The 20,727-nt window shown below is 38.8% G+C and overlaps 1 protein-coding gene across 1 annotated transcript in view; it reads left to right on the forward strand.

Moving 5' to 3' along the window:
- Nucleotides 1–20,727, forward strand: part of rad50 (DNA repair protein rad50) — a 266,867-nt gene that overhangs the window by 7,329 nt on the left and 238,811 nt on the right. The window contains exon 3 of the mRNA XM_067142492.2: nt 10,553–10,699. Within this exon, the coding sequence (XP_066998593.2) occupies nt 10,553–10,699 (147 nt within the window). The remainder of the gene's footprint in view (nt 1–10,552; nt 10,700–20,727) is intronic.

Raw genomic sequence — 20,727 nt, forward strand, 5'->3', positions numbered from 1 at the left:
ACGTTCTTGTCCACCCCTACCCTAACCAGCACAGACCATTGGTGTTTGCACAGGGGAAACTAAAGACGTAAGGCTGCTTCGCGGCTCTAACATGAGGGCTTACGCCCCCAGACCCCCTTTACTTGTCAGTATTGCATAAAAACTACCTATCAGAATGTTACGAAGGCACATTCAACCGAATACGTGAATTTGTTAAGAGGAAAATAAAATTACGTATCTATTGACGAGACTACAGATGCAGAGGGACGTTATGTAGGTAATGTAGTTACAGTATAGGGACCCTAGGAATTAACAGCCCTGGGCAGACTTTCCCTCTGACTCGAGGTTTTGGAAGCAGTTAACCACAGCGAGATATGCAAACTCTTCGATAAATCCATGTGTTTAATATGGCCTAGCCGAATACAACATGTGCACGTGCTACTCTTCCTAACAGATGCAGAACCTTGCATGGTAAAAGCAGCAAAATCTAATCCAATCATTTTACAGTAAGGTGCTGTATGTTATTTTTCTGGCTCATGCTTTTTATCGAATTGTGGAAGAGCTTGTAATGTTTCAGTGAAAATTTGAACTAAAAGGAAAATTTGTTAACTTGAATTAAGTATAAATAACAAAATTGGGTGCCGCTTGCAAAAGATTTACAGGAATAATTAACTCTGTAGAGCATGAAGGAACTCCCTCTCCGAAGGCGACGGTCATCAGGCCGATGAGACTCCAAACTTGCTTCATTACCTTACCTGTTACTATTTACCCCTGAAATTAAATTTGGGTAGCATGCCAGGTTTTTCCTTACTCCACCAAAAGATTTACCACAAGTTTCACTACATGAATATACTCCTGAAACAAAATTAAAATTAAAACAAACAATTATCATCATGTGATGAGACCAATATAAACATCCACAAACATCTACAAGATATACACCACAACTGTAGATAGTTCTGAAGGCCACGCTTTAGATTGATTACTGTATATCCTACAAATAAGATGACTATCTCTTTTTAGAATTTCCTTGATTGATTTGATTCTTAACCTTATATACATAAGCACAATAGCATCATCATCATGAAATCTGTTCATCCCGGGTTATAACTGCATGTGAAATAAACCCATCACTTCACTATACACTGTTAATCAAACAACTTCACCATGTAAAAAAAAAAAAAAAACTGTGGACTAAATATAAGACAAATGCCAAATAAATAAACCAACCAAGCACTGACACTTGGCCAGCAATTTCTTCTAGCAGTAGGCAGTTCTGTGCCCAACAACATATTATCTCCAGATTACCTATAAAACACTACCCACAGTGTGTGCATTTCCTCGTAGAGGAATAATCCAGAGTCTTACAAAAGAACACTATGTAGCGTTTTTCACCAACTGTTCACCCGGAGCGTGAATTAGCGAGTAATGCACTCGTCATGACTCCGTAATGGTACAGTAATGCACCCGTAAAGAACTTGTACAGCAAAGACTTCATAATGGTAATCGTCATCAACAGCAATCGCAATGGTCATCAGCAGTAATAGTAAACATCTCATTGCATACGTATGTATGTATATGTATATATTTATGCCTCCTCCAGCACTCTCATAATACCTCCATCGCATGCGCCACATGTATATATAGGGTCGCTCCATGAGGTGTAGTGTCTGTCAAAGTCTGTTGGAAACAACACTTCCACTGAAACATCTTCAAGCATCTCTTGCTCAACGCAACCTCGTTCGAAATAGGAGCTTTTGGATTGTTTACTGAGCTGTCAATCTGCAAATAGCGATCTTGCACCTTCATCCACATTGATGATGAATTACCATCTTCAGCATACACTTCCCGGCCATACCCCGGGTTTCTAAACCACTTATTGCAACACTTTTAACTGACTTTTACCGTCTATACCGATATAGTCACTGTTTCCCAGGTTGCACAATCTTCACTGCTAGGCCATGTGAGTGGCTTTGATAGGTCAGATGCTAAGGCAATTGGGAGTGCACAGGACCTGTTTTCTGATTCTCAAATGGAAGGTAAATTGGCTTGCATAAAATCAAATTTTTCATTTTTGCCAGAAACCATAACCTGTCAAGAAGAAGAAGAAGAAAGTGGCATGGTATTGGAAGTCAATAGATTGTCAGGAATGCTGAAGATTGCATGGAAAATGTTCAAGGTGAAATTGGGGATACAGTTAGACAGAAAATAACATTTGTATTGGATAAAAATATTGGGTATAAGACAGTGTCAAATAGCTAGTATTCTGTCAGGTGAAGACTTCAGAATTAACATATTTGAAGAGGATTTAACAGCCAGTGACATAGTATTTTTCAAATATGCTCCTGTTACATCAGTAGAAGAAAGAAGTTTCTCAGGGTATAACACAGTATTAGCCGACAACCGCCGTTCATTCACTTTTGATAACTTGAGGATGACTATGGTGGTGTATTGCAGTGTTAACTACGGTATGTTTAGTTTTATATTTTTCACATTATTTTAGTAGAAATGAAAATGACCTAGTGATGATAATTTTAAATGTTCATTTACTGATTAATAACTTAGTAGTAATACACTAATTCTACTAAAAATCTTGTGCTTTACAGTACAGTTATTCTAACCATGTATTCAATATTTGTCTAAGACAATTATTATGAAATTGTCCGGCTCCTTGGATAAATGGTTAGCATGCTAGCCTTTGGTCACAGGGGTTCCGGGTTTGATTCCTGGCAAAGTCGGGAATTTTAACCATAATTGGTTAATTCCCCTGGCACAGGGGCTGGGTGATGTGTCGGCTTCAGCGTCATTTCATAGTGGGTTCGAACCCCACTGTCGGCTGCCCTGAAGATGGTTTTCCATGGTTTCTCATTTTCACAGCAGGGAAATGCTCGGGCTGTACCTTAATTAAGGCCACGGCCGCTTCCTTCCCATTCCTAGGCCTTTCCTCTCCTATCGTCGCCATAAGACCTAACTGTGTCGGCGCGATGTAAAGCAACTAGCAAAAAAATTGAAGGCGCTCAAATACATCAGCCTCATATCAATAAATTTACCAGCACGTAAAAAGTTCCTATGGGACAAAATTCCAATATCTGGGCGTATCCAAACACCATAAAAGTAGTTAGTGAGATGTAAAACCAATACACTAATATTATTATTAAATTACAGTTTATTTTTCCTGTAGAACTCGGTGATTTCAAGCCCCAGTGGCTCTCAACTTGGGAGCATAGATTGGCGACTAAAGGGCTCTTATGTGATTTCAGGCATTGCTTCCATTTACTTGTGCCAGGCTCCTCACTTTCATCTGTCATATCCAACCTCCCTTGGTTAACTTTTGTTCTTTTCTGACCCCGATGGTATTAGAGCACTCTAGGCCCAGACAGTCTTTCATTTTAACGCCCTTGGTGTCTTTCTTTGGCTGATACCTTCATTTTTCGAAATGTCGGATCCCTTCCAATTTTTCCTCTCTGATTAATGTTATTTAGAGGATGATTGTCCAATGGTACTTCCTCTTAAAACAATAATTACCACCACCTCGGTGATTTCACCATGAGACAACCTAATAGAACTTTGTTAGTTTTATGCATAATGATCTGACAACAAAACCATTCCACTCAATCAATCAATCACTCACTACTGATCTACTTTTAAAGACACCACTCAAACTTATTTGTCTACTGATGTCCTCCCACGCCATCTCGCCGCTGACATCTCGGAAGATACCAGTTACGATACCAATATAAATGGTCTGTTATTGGACATTATAAATTTTCCAGCTAACTCATTCCTGGTTGCCATTGTTTCGCCTCCCGTGTGCTAGGTTGAGCTCATCAGTTGGTACCTAGCACACCTACCAAGACGCATGACTAGTGCATACCGTGGAGGCCATGGCAACCAGGAATGAGTTAGCTGGAAAATTTATATTGTCCAGTAATGGATCATTTATATTGGTGTTATATAAATTTACTCATTTGGGTCAAATGTTTCAGATTCCCTATGGGAATCAACATCTATATCACATACCACTTAGTCGAACAGCTCGTCTCCTTTCTCCCAAGTCTTCCCAGCCCAAACTTTGCAACATTTTTGTAACGCTACTTTTTTTTTTTCTCCGGAAATCACCCAGAACAAATTGAGCTGATTTTCTGTGGATTTTTTTCCAGTTCTTGAATCAAGTAATCCTGGTGAGGGTCCCATACACTGGAACCATTCTAGTTGCGGTCTTACCATAGACTTATATGCCCCCTCCTTTATATCCTTACTACAACCCCTAAATACTCTCATGATCATGTGCAAAGATCTGTGCCCTTTATTAACAATCATATTTATGTGATTACCCCAATGAAGATCTTTCCTTATATTAACACCTAGATACTTACAATGATCCCCAAAAGGAACTTTCACCCCATCAACGCAGTAATTAAAACTGAGAGGACCACTGCCTTGGTTAGCGTTTGATGAAACTACAGGTATGGTTCAATGTAAATCTTATGGGTTTTTTCCCAAATTCTTCAGATCAGTCTGCGAAAATAATAACAGTTTTTCAGGGCCATTTAAACTGGAAACATTTAAGAAACATAACAGATCTTTACAACACAGAAAGTGTGTGGCAGCTTGTAATAAAACATGGTTTCCAGAAACAACAGCCCTGGCTATGTGTGTAAAGGAAATGGATTCTAATGGGTTTGACAGTTTAAAGAAGCTTTTCAGTATCGCATATTATATTGCAAAGAATAATAAGCCATTCACAGATTTTCCTGGATTATAGAATAGAGTAAGAAAATGAGAGCAGGGCTGAGAGAGGAATACGAGGAATGTATTATTCAAATAGCTAAAGTGCTAAGAAGTGAATTTCTGAGCTCAAAGATGCAAGTTGTGTTAGTTTACTGCTGGATGGATGAGCGGACAGTGGATCGGTGGAAGAGCTATTTTTCTATGTAAGATTCGTAGGGAACTTCAAAATCAGAGAAGTTTTCCGATCACTCACACCTTTTGAAAGTACCGCTGGGTGCATGGAAATACTTGAAAAGGAACTTTAACCCTAAACCGGGCGTGCCAATTTCTGTGACACTACCGGGTGCGCGGTTGACTTTGTCAACCACTTACGTTTTCAGTCATTTACAGGCTTCCCATCGCTTAGAAATTTCATTTAACAGCGTTTTATCTTTTGTTTCAATGTTATTCTTGAAATAAAATTAAATACGTGCGTTAGAGATTAATATGAATGTACTTAAAATGGATAATCATGAACACGTGAACTAATTCTGATAGGGACATGAATGCTGCACGTATTTAAAATGAGTTAAGCGGTAGATACATAATTAAATTAAAATAATAATATATATAATGAAATGATCAGATATAATAGCAAAAAAAAAAAATGACTGGCTGAAAAATAAACTTTGTTGTCATGGCCAAGAAATCTTTCACGCCACATCCCCCAAGCAATGCTATAATTTCACTGGGGTTTGCAAATTTAGTATTGCGCTCACGGCTGTAATTCACTTCCTCCCGCTTCCTAGAAATGTACAAATTAGTCCAGTATAATAGTTCATCGACCATCTCAGCAGTTTATCAACTGCATGAAACAGTCAATTTCTGTTGATATCTTCCTCGCCTCCCCTTTCAGTCCTGGCAGTATTTTTACAATATTCCGTGCTTTTGCCTTCAAAGTAAGTTTTGAAAAGTCCTTTGTGGACCACATTGTTCCTCCATCTCTCCCTCGAAGATAAATTCTTTTTCGTTATCGTCTTCATAGATATCACGGTCGGAATCGGCCTCCTGCTCCGTATCACTGTTATGATCCTGATCCGATACGTTTATAATTTCCTCCTCTCCATCCGAAGAATCCGTGGCATTGTCCTCTATTTCATCGGATAACTGGTTAAAAATATTGGGTATGTCTTCATCATTGACAGAACGAGACCTAAAATAGAAATATACTACATGTAAATACGCCTGACTTTACCTAATTACCCGAAAAGTACAAAGGAAATGAAATTATAAGAAATAAATTTTACTTACATGACCAGGCGCGTGGTTGACTTTGTCAACCAGCATCGGATTCCAAGAGTTCACTCGAAATAATTACACATGTATCGCTTCCACTGATTTCGAAACTCGACTGAGCTGAGGGTCAAGAGTGAGAGCAAAGGTATTAGTTGCGAGGTGGTGAAAGACTGACAGTTCTAGGAATTACGGCGTAAAATAGCGCGCTGGTTGACAAAAACAACCAGCGCGCCCGGTCTTGGTTAATTAGAACTTCAGATTTCAGAGTGGTTGTCTAGTTCAAAGGTAGTTGGCATTGGAACAGATGGTGGTTCTTTTCTGCATGAGGCACACAATGGATTAAATTAATAACTTTTAGACGAAAGGCCAAATACAATGTTGCTGTGCACCGCATAACACGTATGCTTCAGTTAAGTGTGTTAAGTCATGTAAAAAAAAAAAAAAAGAATTATGTTGATGAATTTGATTCACTGATCTCTATACATGGATCGCTGATGGCAGGTCTCCGCTGCAGGAGAAAGTACGCCAAGTTGAGCGCGCGGTTCGCCATGTTGGCGTACCCAACCTAGAGCTCTCCTTATGGGGAAGCAATGATAATATAGTCAATTTTAAGTCGCAATTAATGGCGCATTGGAATAATTAAAAATATAGAAACATGTTCACTCAAAGGATAAGAACATAGGGATCACTGACACGTCATTCCGAGGTCACTAAATCTCCGGGATAGCAATAAACATGAGTGTATAATAACGGCCGACAAATATTAACTTAGGTGCTGAATACATGCAATTAGCGATCGGTAACACAATACAAGTGAAAACCAGTTTCTGGAAACATTGCTGTAAATTGTATACATGTATGCCATGAAATTATGCATTCTTAAAATGATGTACCTATAAACGTAGCTCACTATACAGGCCTAGATTCGACATTCGTAATCGGTGCTTGATAATGAATTTATGTTTCCTGTTTCCATGAAATAACGCGCATATTATCAAATTAAAATATCATTGAAGCAAATGTACACATTTATAAAACCAGCAAATATTCAAAACTTGTCAATATATCACATTACCTGCAGCTTAATTTACTATTACAGACCTCTTTAATTAAATTCAGCTAGCAAAGCGATATTGATAGTCATCATCAGATATAAGCAACACCAGTTAAGAGTCCCAAATACCACGAATTGTATAATGGGATAGCCCCAAACACCCACCACACTTTCCCTTCTCCCACCCATAATTATTACTGATGTAAATAAGGTCTAGAATTCCCCCAGACTTCATTTTCTAAGATTGTTATAAGGTCACGTCAATTATTTCATCGAAACCGTCAGTTTAATTACGAGAAATAAAAAAAAAATATAAGTAAATTTTTACTTGCAGTTAATGTTCAGTAAGATTGAAAACAGTTGGCGGTACATCACTTCTAAGGTGTACAGTTTGTCCATTTCTATCAAAACAGTCTTCCTCTAAGTGATCCAAGCAGAGAACAGCTGTTTTAGAAGGCTCCCAATTCTCCCGCCTGATACTCCTAATCGATGTAGATGTTCGCGTCTCGAGAAAGGAAACCTACAAAAATTAATTGCCATTTTGCTCCCGGAATATGCGAAATAAGATACAATAAACCTAAAACTCAAAACACTACGCTAGGAAGATTCTTATGTACAGTATAAAACTCCCCGATGAAATGATTTCTCCTTCTACTGATCGGTTCTGTTTGTACATCCATAAGCTGAACACTGCGGTATGTTAATACCCCGTAGAATGTTTCTTCATTCATATTTCAGATAAACACATCATCATCTGTCGGCTTTTCCCCTCGGACACAGCGAGGGATCCCACCTCTGCCGCCTCAAGGGCAGTGTCCTGGAGCTTCAGACTCTTGATCGGGGATACAACTGGGGAGAATGACCAGTACCTCGACCAGGCGGCCTCACCTGCTATGCTGAACAGGGGCCTTGTGAAGGGATGGGAAGATTGGAAGGGATAGGCAAGGAAGAGGGAAGGAAGCGGCCATGGCCTTATGTTAGGTACCATCCCGGCATTCGCCTGGAGGAGAAGTGGGAAACCACGGAAAACCACTTCCAGGATGGCTGAGATGGGAATCGAACCCACCTCTACTCAGTTGACCTCCCGAGGCTGAGTGGACCCCGTTCCAGCCCTCATGCCACTTTTGAAATTTCGTGGCAGAGCCGGGAATCGAACCCGGGCCTCCGGGGGTGGCAGCTAATCACGCTAACCACTACACCACAGAGGCGGGCTCAGATAAACACATACATATTTAAATTGAATCTTGTAATCCACAAGTATACTACAAGGCAACGAACCTAAATTCGTAAAATACACTACTATTTACTTTGCAATAACAAAGCACAGAACACTCGTGGAACTACAATCAAGAGGCCTGGCGTCACTGAACTAAGCATAAACAAAGCAAGCGCGCTCCTCGTGGTCTACTGCACCGTGCGCTCACTGCCATCTTACTGCGCCAGTCATCTTCTATTCGGCTTACTGCTAACCAAGCTACCAGCCATCCAGGTATAGAGATCAGTGATTTGATTCATTACTGAAGTCACTCTACAAATTCTACCAGCAGTCTCCCAAGAGGCTACAAGAACTGAGACAAGAGTTTGGAAATTTCAGTTTTTGCACAGTCTGAGAAAGGTGGCCACAAGGTGGGTTGTGTATCAGCTCTAGTGACTGATTGAAAATGTGTCATTGTGCACTTGGAAAATGTAATTGCAAGTAAAGATAAAGTAGCTGCAGTGGCAGAAGTTCTACTGAGAACACTCACTGATTTTAAATTTGTTCACATCCTGCACTTCTTTTCTGGATTTCTTAGAAATCCTGAAGAATTTCTCTATCCTATTACCGAGGGAGCAGCAACATTGAACTATGTGTGGAGTAGCATGACTTGAGTTAGTGGCATTTTCCATGACATACAAATGAAAGGAGTTGGACCAGCTGCTAGTTCTGCTGTCGATTTTCAGAAAGAAAAACGGATTAGTCATAGTGTCAGATAATTGAATGAAAGGTTTTTGGTTCATGCAACTGTAGAGAAATGCATAACCTTATCCGGAACTGATCTGGAAATTTATGGTGTTGATGACATAACAGAACATTTCAGGGATCAACTTGCAAAAAGTAAAAACTGTGGGAGTGATGTACAGTGCACACAAAATGAGTGGTATGTGATCAGAGTTCTTTGAAGAAATTAAATTGTTCGAACTGTTGGAGTTGGCAGGCATTGACATATTATCTTTTCAGGGAAAGCTAGTATCTATTTTGTGTTCTTCCAGTCTCTACAGCATCATGTGTGCAAGGATTCAGTCAGATGAATCTTACACAATAAAGATTCAGATCGTCATTAGAAACAAATATTTTGTGTGATCTGATGACCTGTAATATTAATGTCCGACTCATTGGCTGAATGTTTAGTGTACTGGCCTTCGGTTCAGAGGGTCATGGGTTTGATTTACGGCCGGGTCAGGGATTTTAATCGCTTCTGATTAATTCTTCTGGCTTGGGGACTGGGTGTTTGTGTATGTCCCAACACTCTCCTCTTCATATTCAGACGACACGTCATACTACCAACCACCACAATAACACGCAATAGTCATTACATCCCTCTGTATACGGTTGGTGTCAGGAAACAGGGCCAAATCCACATGTGCGATACCGTTCGCACCCACAATCCCACAGATGTGGGAAAAGCAGTAGGAAAAGAAGAAGATGACATATAATATCAATTTATCTGCAGTAAATTAGTTTGATCCTGCAAGGACTGTGGACCAGTGGTATTTTTAGTAGCAAGACGACAAGGCTCATCCATCGTTGCAAATTACCATAAAAGGATTAGGTCATTATTCTGTAAGATTGTAAGTCTGTATTCATTTCAAACAGCAGTTTAAATCATTCCGGCATGCAGACCAGATTTTCCTTCGAATTTGGTATGGTTGCATTAACTCTTTTCTCAACACTCAAACATTGCTCAACAAGCGCACAGGTAAGATAGTGAGATGGCTGGCTGTGTTCACAGTAAAGACAAGATAGAAGTGGTCGAGTTTGCTCTTCAAATGACTGCAACATGCTTTCCTGATATATTCATGCTTCATAATATTGTAGTACCGAGAGGAGAGCTCGTCGGTCTGATAAACCAATCATAGTCGACGGATTTATCATTACAGTGTGTGTTATTAAATCAAGAGGGATTTTACATTGAATTCATGGAATTAATATCAAGGGCTGAATATTTTATCATTATGGAGGGGATTACCATTGTCTCAGTAACTGTATGGAGATTTCATTCTATATCCCTGATTTTTGAACACGAATGCAGTATTTTTGCTCATCTTACTCCTCTTATGTTATTTAATATATGTACTGTAAAAGCTTTTAAGAGCACCTGTTAGTAAATTCGCAATGCTTCTACAGTATATACTCAGGATTATGCTCAACCTGCCCCTTTCTCCCATTGTTTTTAGTTTTTTCTTCTTTTTTGTTGTACTCTCTTATCAGTGCTGTTTACGTAAGGAACATTTATGAGGAGTTATTTCCTTTAGGTTCGTGGTAGAGTGCAATTGAAGATAACAGATATTAAAGGAGCAGAGTTGGCAGTGACTCGTTCTGTGCAAGCTACACAAAAACTGAAGAACACTGTATTCAAGACTTTGGACTCTACAATTACTCGAAAGGGACCTAAAGGAGAGGTAAGCATTTCAGTGTTAAATTTTTGGGAAGAGCGTCAGAAGGGTAGGCGTCCTTGTAAAACATTGATTTCATACAATGCCCAAATGGTTTACATTGCTGCCAGTATAACAAATCCATAATGCAGTGAGTACAGTGTGGATTAACATTACTGTTAAACATAACGTCTCAAGGGGGTCTGTAAGTCTTCCTAATAACCCCCGTTGGTTATTATTTGTGACTGGTTAGGTTCTGGTTTACCGGAAAGCACTGCTAATGGCAGGGTTAGGTTAGAATTCAGTTAGGTTGCGCAGCAGCCACAACATTTCTTATACGGATAGTTGGGTTGCTGTTTGTGACAAAATTACTGGTAGTGACTAGTTGGGTTCTGTTCCCCTGAAAGTACTGTATATCACAAAATCACTAAACTCATCTGTCCTTTCCACCCATACACAATCTATCAGTCTATCTTTTCTTCTTCTGCACTAACAGATTTCCTGCTTCTAAGCTGATTGGAAGAGATGGTTACATGTAATATTAACAGGTTTGCTAATTATTGCTGTTGTCTCTTCGTGTCTCCTGATCGACTAGATTTTATGTCACTGAGGGTTAAATTTGATGATTGTTTTTTATTCCACAGTTGTTATCTTATGGTTCAAAATCAAATCAAAATCTCTTTATTTGCAAATGAGGTGTCTACCTCGGTGGCAAATGGTACACTAAAACACATTCTTGTCAAGCACTAAATATTAAATTAACAAGAGAAGAAAATTTTCCTATGATACAATATTATACAATTTACGCTAACAATTTTTTCTATTAAACACACAGCTCATCCTTAATAAATTTATATTGTTTACAAAATTCTACTTATAATATCTCCTGTACTAGTTACAAATATAGTCAACTGATATACAGTATGTGGAATTACTTCAAATGATACTATACAACTGGTATAAGATTAAAATTTACATTGCATTTATTTACTTTTTTTTTAAACCCATTCTGGAACCTAAGTAGCATAACGACCTGCTGAGTCTTAACCGGAGCCCCTTTTGCCACCACTTTTCAGAGTTTTGAATGGTGGAGCATAAAAATCTTTTGTGTGACCACCATTCTTTTTTAAAGTTATTTTTGTACAAGTTTCTTGCCTCTGCTTCTTCTAAATTTATTTTCTTCCTTTCTATTTATTTTTATCATTTATTTATACAGTTGAAACTCAACCAGCAGTTAACAGTCGTTATAGGCTATAGTCGCAAAAACCGGTCTATTTTTTTGTTTGTAAAAATGTCGTTGTTGTATCTTACGGCTAGCCCGGATTCCAATCCATCAGCTTTCTTGCGTTCCAGTATAGTTGAGTGAGATTTCCTGAAGTTCTGGCTGTCACATGAAGTTTATTGCAATGTAGCAGGTGTTCCTTATCTGTTTTACTTCCAGGGATGATGTCACTCACGTCCGTAGCATACCTTAAGCTGTACGTTGTTGTCTGAAATTTTGTCATTTACTTTTGAAATTTGATCAGCAAGTTTGTTATTCTGTTCCGTTAAGGTGGAATTAACTCGTGAATCAACGTCTGAGGTTTTATCATTGATAGAACACCTTTGGGGAATGTTTACCTCATCTTCCGATGTTAAGTCGAAATCTTCGTCGACTTTGATGAAAAACTTTTTGGGATCTTCTTCTTTTTCGGCAAGATCTTTCCGTAATTGTGTCTGCAGCGATTTCTTCTTCCCGTTCGTCGGTAGATTTCACTTGGTGAGTTTGTCTTTGAGCTGTTTCACTGGCATATTCTCTAGTATCACTTTCATTTTGATCATTTGCACTTACACTCGTATTTACTTGTAAATTTTTATGTCCTCGTCACAGTCGCCAGTTGTATCCACAATGACGCACACAAAATGCTGTCACCTTGTGCACATGGATTTATTTACAGTTATTTACAGATTAAATGCACATAACCTAAATCACTGCTGTCACAACAAAACACTTCACTCTGTAAACGTCAACAAGCCGCCATTTTAACAATAGCCTATCACTACATACATACCACATAGAGATTGCAACCGTAAAACACAGTTGAAACAGTTGACTGCTGACGGCACAGCATGTCAGTTCAACACACACGAGGTCACAAATAACTTCCTGTTAAATCATAACTCCACTAAACAATAACTCGTCTACCATCAAGACCACCTCTTTATATGTATGCCTGGCCAGGCTTCTAGAAAGATATGTTCCCAAAATACCTTCTTGTAAATTCTTGAGTGCCTGACAACATGGTTATAATGTATGGAATATTCTACCATCACCTCATCTGATCTAGAGCCATTCTAGATGTTACATTGTGTTTCACAATTCTGTAGCAGATTACACATCACATACAGGTAATAATAAATTATATAATATTCATTTTCAGGTATTTACATTAACTGAAATCATATAAATATTTATGTACAGCACACGTTTCATGACCTTACAAACAACGCGATCGTATCGTATGTCCATATGATGTAATAATAATACTAATACTAAATGGATGTAAACACTCAATAGCCATTCATTACAAATATTAGTGGTAGTAGTAGTAATAATAATAATAATAATTAATAATAATAATAATAATAATAATAATAATTAATAATAATAATAATAATAATAATAATAATCGTAAAATAATAAAAATTCGAGCTTGATACTTGCATTATTTACCCATGGGAGAGAGAATATTGTTTTGAAGTTATATCAGTTTATCACACTTGCGTCAAACTAAACAAGTAACAGTTTTGGCAAAGAGGTTCCTGTCTAATGTTTCCAGAATACGTACATCAGTAATATGTCTGCAAAATATAAAACACGTGAGGAAAGAAGTAGCAACAATGTCATTGTATCAGTAATGTTGCACACGGTCTTGGCTAATAACTGAGATGTTCTCTCTCATCATCATCATCATCATCATCATCATCATCATCAATGTCCCACTCGAGTCGCCCGGGTGTGGTTGAGTCCTCCACTACTTTCTGTCCTTCCACTTTTCCTGCTCGATTACTTCTGCCACACCCAATCCACCTTCTCTAATGTCCTTCCAAATTTGATTCATCCACCTTCTTCTCGGTCTTCCAACTGGTCTCTTTCTCTTAACTTCTCTTTCCAATTCCCTTCTTGCTTCCCATTCCTTTCCCATTCTTTTTACATGTCCGAACCATCTCAGTCTTGCTTTCTGTATCTTCTGTACTAATGGTTCTATATTTAGCTCTTCTCTGATTTTTAAATTTTGAATTCTATCTCTTCTTGTCTTTTTAACCGATGTTCTTAAAAATTTCATTTCTACTGCTTGGCCCTTACTATCTTGTCTCTTATTAGTTACCAGCGTTTCTAGTCCGTATGTTACAATTGGTATGAAATACTGTTTATATAATATTAATTTCGTTCTCTTCGGTACTTTGTCATCCCATCTCTGTCCTTCCAAATTGTAGAAATTGTTGAGCACGATACACCCAATTCCTTCACGACACTGACGTTTGTTTCCTCATTGTATTACAGCCCATATGCCTATTAGGTGTGACTTTTCTTCAATATTAAACACTTTCCCTTTCTTTTGTGGCATCTTCGCAGAGATCCTTGCCTTGAGTATAAGAGACAGACTGATTTGAAATCTGCAATCTGCTAAAAAAAAAAAAAGAGGAGTTTGAAAATAAGCTTTACATTGTTGTCAGCAATCCCCAAATATGTGACAAACAAAAGTCAATATTGGACGTTACAGTCGATATATTTCTTCGAAAATGTGAGAAAAATACGCCGTTTGATTCAGTATGTCGTAATAATCAATATTGAAAAATTTGTAAAATAGTAGGGCCTCTGTGCTTTGGCCACCTTCTCAATACAATTTTGTAATTGAAAATTATTTATTCATACATGTTTCAGGATCATAGTACATTCCCTTCATCAGTGCATAAATTCAGTATCGTATTGTACGTTTACCAAGTGTATGCATAAGTGTTTTCCGGTTTCGCTAAGAGATGGCACCAGCAAATAGTACCCAGTGTATGAATTTGACACACGTCAGTTTGTTCGCCTGACATTAACCTACCAACACACACAAGTTGAGTCCGCCAAACACTAGCGTCTGTGTTGTATTGTTCAGTGATCATGTTGACATTTGTAATTGAAAAAGAACACTTGTGGCATGCATTGCTTTTCTTATTTAATCAAAAGGAAAAAGCTGTGGAAAGTCATAGTTTGTTGGTAGAGACATATGGTGAACACGCTCCATCGATTAGAAGGTGTGATACATGGTTTCGACGATTTAAACATGGTGATTTCAATGTGAAAGATAGTGCGCGCTCTGGTAGACCACAAAAGTGCGAAGACAAGCAATGGCAGGCGTTAGCATTACTGGATGATGACCCAACCCAAACTCAACAGCAATTGGCACAAGCATTAAATGTGTCACAAGAAACAATCAGCAGACGTTGACGAGCAATGGCGAAGATGAATAAACTCAGTAAATGGGTCCCACATGATTTGAATGAACATCATATCGAAAATCGCAAAGTAACTTGTGAAAATAATTTCTGTACCGAATTGTGACGGGTGATGAAAAATCGATTTATTTTGAAAACCCAAAGCTGAAAAAATCATGGTTGTCATGTGGCGAAGCCAAATCACTTCAGCAAGAAGACCATGCTTTGTGTCTGGTGGGACCACAGCGATATTGTGTATTATGAACTCTTCAAGCCCAGCGAAACTGTTAATGCACAATGCTATCGCCAACAAATGATTAATTTAAGTCACGCATTGATCGAAATATGACTGAAATGGGCCAGAAGACAGGGCAGAGTGATTTTGTTACACGACAATGTGCCATCTCACACAGCAAAACCAGTGAAATCGCTTGGTTGGGACATCCTTCCGCGCCCGCCATACTGCCCCGACCTTGCACCATCTATCGCCTCTTCGCTTCAATGGGGCACGCTCTTGCAGAGCAGCGCTTCAGCAATTTCGAGGAAGTTGGAAAATGGCTCGATTAATGGTTTGCTGCAAAAGACAAGCAGTTTTTCTGGCATGGTATTCATAAGTTACCTGAAAGATGGGTGAAGTATGTAAAAGCCAATGGCCAATATGTTGAATAAACAAAAAATGAATTACCCTTGAATATTACGCGTTTTTTTTTTTTTTTTACCACAAAAACCAGCAAAAACTTATGCATGCACCTGGTACAGTGGTTGTTGTTTCTGATAACCATGACTTAGTGCTTCAAAACAAATCCAAGTTTCCTGTTGTACATTTATCCTGGGCTGAGAAAATGTTGCTTTAGAAAAATGACTCGCTTTCGCTCGTTGGGGGCTGCGCCCCCAAACCCCCCATTCCCCTACATTACAAGTGGTCACATGAAAAATTTCAGTGACGAACCGGTACTTCGTTACGAAAAACGGATTGCGCCACCAGACGGCCCATATATTCGCTTACATGTTTGGTCCTCTAATATTTTCTCGTATCGTACATTCACGATTTAGATATAGAAAAGATAGCGTTAAACATTTCGACGTGGTGAAAATTACGTACGATTCTCACAAGATAAGATATTATTTTCCTAATGTAACGGGGAGATATAGCCTTGAAAGTTGGTAGGTTTATTGTGGTTGAAACGCTCTATATTTCCGTTATTTGATGTTTTGTCGTATCTGCATCGTTTTCACCGTAGATTGGTTTAGAACCTTGGATTAGGAGTACAGTTTTTCCGTTTTACTTTGAACTTTTTGGAATTTTTCTTTGCGTTACAGCCCAATAACTATCAGATTGCCGAATTTCAAGTTCCAAGCTCATCTGGAAGCTTCTAACCCGAAATTTGAGTCCGATAATTTGATTCGCTGGGTTGGGGTTAAATATGAAAAAATTCTAGCTCATCTAGAAGGGTCTAACACGAAATTTTAGTCCGATAACTTGATTGGGTGAGGGGGGCTAAATATGGAATTTTTTCTAGGGTTACAGCCTAATAGCTGTCAGATTGCCGAATTTCAAGTTCCTACCTCATCTGAAAGCTTCTAACCCGATATTTGAGTCCGATATTTTATTTCGGTGGGGGTGCTAAATATGAAAATTTGAAGTTTTTGGAATTTTTCCTTGTGTTACAGCCAAATAGCTATCAGATTACCGAATTTCAAGTACCAAGCTCATCTGGAAGCTTCTAACCCGAAATTTGAGTCCGATAATTTGATTCGGAGGGTGGGGGTTAAATATGATAAAAGTGCGATTTTAGAATTTTTCGTGGGGTATTAGCCTAAAAGCTATCAGAGTGCCGAATCTCAAGTTCCTAGCCCATTGGGTGAGGGGGGCTAAATGTGGGAATTTTTCCTGGGGTTACAGCTATCAGATTGTCGAATTTCAAGTTCGTACCTCATCTGGAAGCTTTTAACCCGAAATTTGGACCGGCATTTTGCTTTTTGGCACTAAATATGAAAAATTGAACTTTTTGGAATTTTTCCTTGCGTTTCAGCCTAATAGCTATCAGATTGCCGAATTTCAAGTTCCTAGCTCATTTGGAAGGGTCCAACCCGAAATTTGAGTCCGATACCTTGATTCGGTGTGAAGGGGTCTAAATATTTAAAAAAATTCGACTTTTGGAATTTTTCATGGATTTACAGCCTAATAGGTATCATATTATCGAATTTCAAGTTCCTAGCTCACCTGCAAGGGTCTAACCCGAAATTTTAGTCCGATAATTTTATTGGATGGAGGGGGGGGCTAAATATGAAAAGTTTCAGCTTTCTGGATTTTTTTCCTAAGATTGCAGCCTAATAGCTATCAGACTGCCGAATTTCAAGTTCCTAGCTCATTTGGAAGGGCCCAACCCGAAATTTGAGTCCGATAACTTGATTCGGTGTGAAGGGGACTAAATATTTAAAAACTTCGACTTTTGGAAATTTTCATGGGTTTACAGCCTAATAGCTATCATATTGTCGAATTTCAGGTTCCTAGCTCACCTGCACGGGTATAACGCGAAATTTTAGAACGATAATTTTATTGGGTGGAGGGGGGGCTAAATATGAAAAGTTTCAGCATTCTGGATTTTTTCCTAGGATTGCAGCCTAATATATATCAGATTACCGAATTTCAAGTTCCTAGCTCATCTGGAAACTTCTAAGACGAAAATTCAGTGCGCCACTGTGAATGGGGGGCTAAATAAGAAAAATTTGAGCGCTTTGGAATTTGTCCTGGGGTTACAGCCTAATAGCTATAATATTGCCAAATTTTAACTTCGTAGCTTATATGGAATGTTCTAACCCGAAATTAAAGTCCGATATTTTGATTGGATCGTGGGGGGCAAATATGAAAAATTAGAAGGTTTTGGAATTTCTCCATGGCATACACCCCAATATCAATGAGACTGCCGAATTTCAACTTTCTAATTCATATGGAAGGGTGTAACACGAAATTTGTGGCCGATATTTTGATTGGGAGTTTGGGGGGGCTAAATATGAAAAATTTGAACATTTGGAATTTTTCCTTCGGTTGTAGCTCCATAGCTATCAGATTACTGAACTTCACGTTCCCAGTTCATCTGGAAGGGTCTAACACGAAATTTGAGTCCGATATTTTGATTGGGCGAAAGGGGGGCAAAAAATTAAAAAATTCAACTTTTTGGAATTTTTCCGTGGGGTGCAGCCTAATATCCATCAGACTGCCGAATTTCAAGTTCCTAGGTGACTTGGAAGTGGGCAAACATTAATGTCAGTCAGTCAATTAGCCTTGTGGCTTTATATATATAAGATAGCATAGATCCAGGCAATGTGCAGGCTACACAGTGCAGACCTCCATTTGAAAATTTATTGCGGGCAACCGATAAGTCGTATCGAGATACGGATTGCGCCATCAGACGTGTCTTTTAGTCACCGACAGTACTGTCTGAGGCATTTTCTCGTATCTCGAATATTTATGCCATTGAAAGGGGTGAACGTTTCGATCCCAAATTTCGTCCGCTTAACACCAGCTGAAAAATAATTTCGCCAACTTAGCAGACAGCTAGAGTCTTGAAACTTGGCACACAGATCGACGATGAAACGACCTATAGTTTTGGTTATTTGAGGTTTTGCCGTATCTCAAATGGCTTCACCATAAATTGGTTAAGTATCATAAATTAGGCTGAAATTTCAATAGTGTTTCCGCATGTACCCTCCGATTTCCCATACTTTCATGGCAGCTAGAATAACGAAAGTCCGTGTACATATGGCCAATGCCGTTGCCAAGGAGCGTGCTACAATTTCGTTCATCTATATATCATATGAGTGTGTGAATCAGTAAAATAATTTATGGAAATTTAACAAACTTTTGCGAAACCGGGAAAATGAAGCTCAATCTAAGGTAGAAGGGGTCGAGATACGACAAAAAGTCATAGGACCAAAGTTGTAGATCTCTTAATTTTAGGGGCAGAAAGTGCAATCCGTTCATTGATAGCAATTACCGTTCGGCCACAAAATAGCTCGAAACGAAAGTCTGCACCGTCATTCAATGTGGCTTAATATTCCGAATTTTTTAATGGGTAAAATATTAAATTTTTGAACTTGTTGCAATTTCTACGTCAGTTTCAGGGTAGGAGCTAGATTTTTGCCAAATTTCAATATTGTAGGGTACTGCATCATGGCGTCCGCCATTTTGTTTGGGGGGCGGGGGGCAAAAATTAAAAATTTGATCTTTTTGGATCTTTTCCGTCGCTTACACGCTAATAGCTGTAACTTTGACAAATTTCACATTTCTACCACATCTGGAAGTGGTCAATCATTTATGTCAGTCAGTGAGTCAGCCGTACGGCTTTATATAATAGAGATAAGAACGTCATTTGGGGTGGTTGAAGAAAATTGTAACTTTAGTATTACACTACGAATACATGTGGCATAACACATAAAAATTTCATTACCATCAGACAATAATGTTCCATGTATATATTTTTAAGTGAGCAGGTCCTAGAGAAGAAGCAAAAAAAAAAAAAAAAAAGGACAGTATTTACTACAACCACAAATAAAAAATAATTAATGAACTTTAAAAACAATTTGTTGTATTTGTTCTAACGCAGAATTAAACAAGGAAAATATTGGTATAATTCGTTTTGAAACAGGCCTGTTGGTTTATTTGCAATTAACGCCTAAACTCGCGTGTCAATAATAAAAAGTCCAACAGTGGTTTATGTTACAAACCAAGAACTTTGGTACTGAACATACCTCTCCAAGTATAACAAGATTTTGAGAATGGTCGCATGGATATTAATATTTGTCAACAATGCTCAGAAGAAATTTTCAACAACCAGTTGAGAACTAACCATTGGGAACTGATAAAAGCAGAGAAGCTGTTAGTCAAGAATGTTCAGGCTTCTCCAAAAACCGTGTAAGTAGTTAGTGGGATGTAAAGCAAATAATATTATTAATCAAGAATGTTCAGTGAGAGGTTTTCGCTTGTGAAGAAAACTTGCATTTGAGAACCCTTAGCGTTCTGGAAGATGAAGGAGGAACTCTGAGAGTGAAAACAAAAATAATATCTCTGCTTGCAGATTAAGATTTTCTGTATCCATTGTTGCTCTGAAGCAAGCACAAATGAGTTGAATTCATTATTCAAGAAGAGCACATTTCACTGAATCATGCAGGAGTTGCTACCTTACTGATAAGATTGAGAAGAAGGTTCTGGTTATTGAAGGGAAGAAGGGCTGTCAAGAGAGTAATATCAGTGTGCATTTCATGTAAGCAGCATGAAGCAAAGGGAATTCAAAGAGCTCCTGTACCACTCCCAGAAGATAGGATGGAGGATGCTGCTGTGTTCGAGGTGTCAGGGGTCGGCCTGGCTGAGGTGGAGGATGCTGCTGTGTTCGAGGTATCAGGGGTCAGCCTGGCTAGGGTGGAGGATGCTGCTGTGTTCGAGCTATCAGGGGTGACCTGGCTGGGGTAGAGGATGCTGTTGTGTTTGAGGTATCAGGGGTCGGCCTGGCCGGGGTGGAGGATGCTGCTGTGTTTGAGGTATCAGGGATTGACCTGGCTGGGGTGGAGGATGCTGGGTGTTCGGGGTTATC

This window comes from Anabrus simplex, chromosome 3 (assembly GCF_040414725.1).
Source record: "Anabrus simplex isolate iqAnaSimp1 chromosome 3, ASM4041472v1, whole genome shotgun sequence".
Taxonomy (NCBI): Eukaryota; Metazoa; Arthropoda; class Insecta; order Orthoptera; family Tettigoniidae; genus Anabrus; species Anabrus simplex.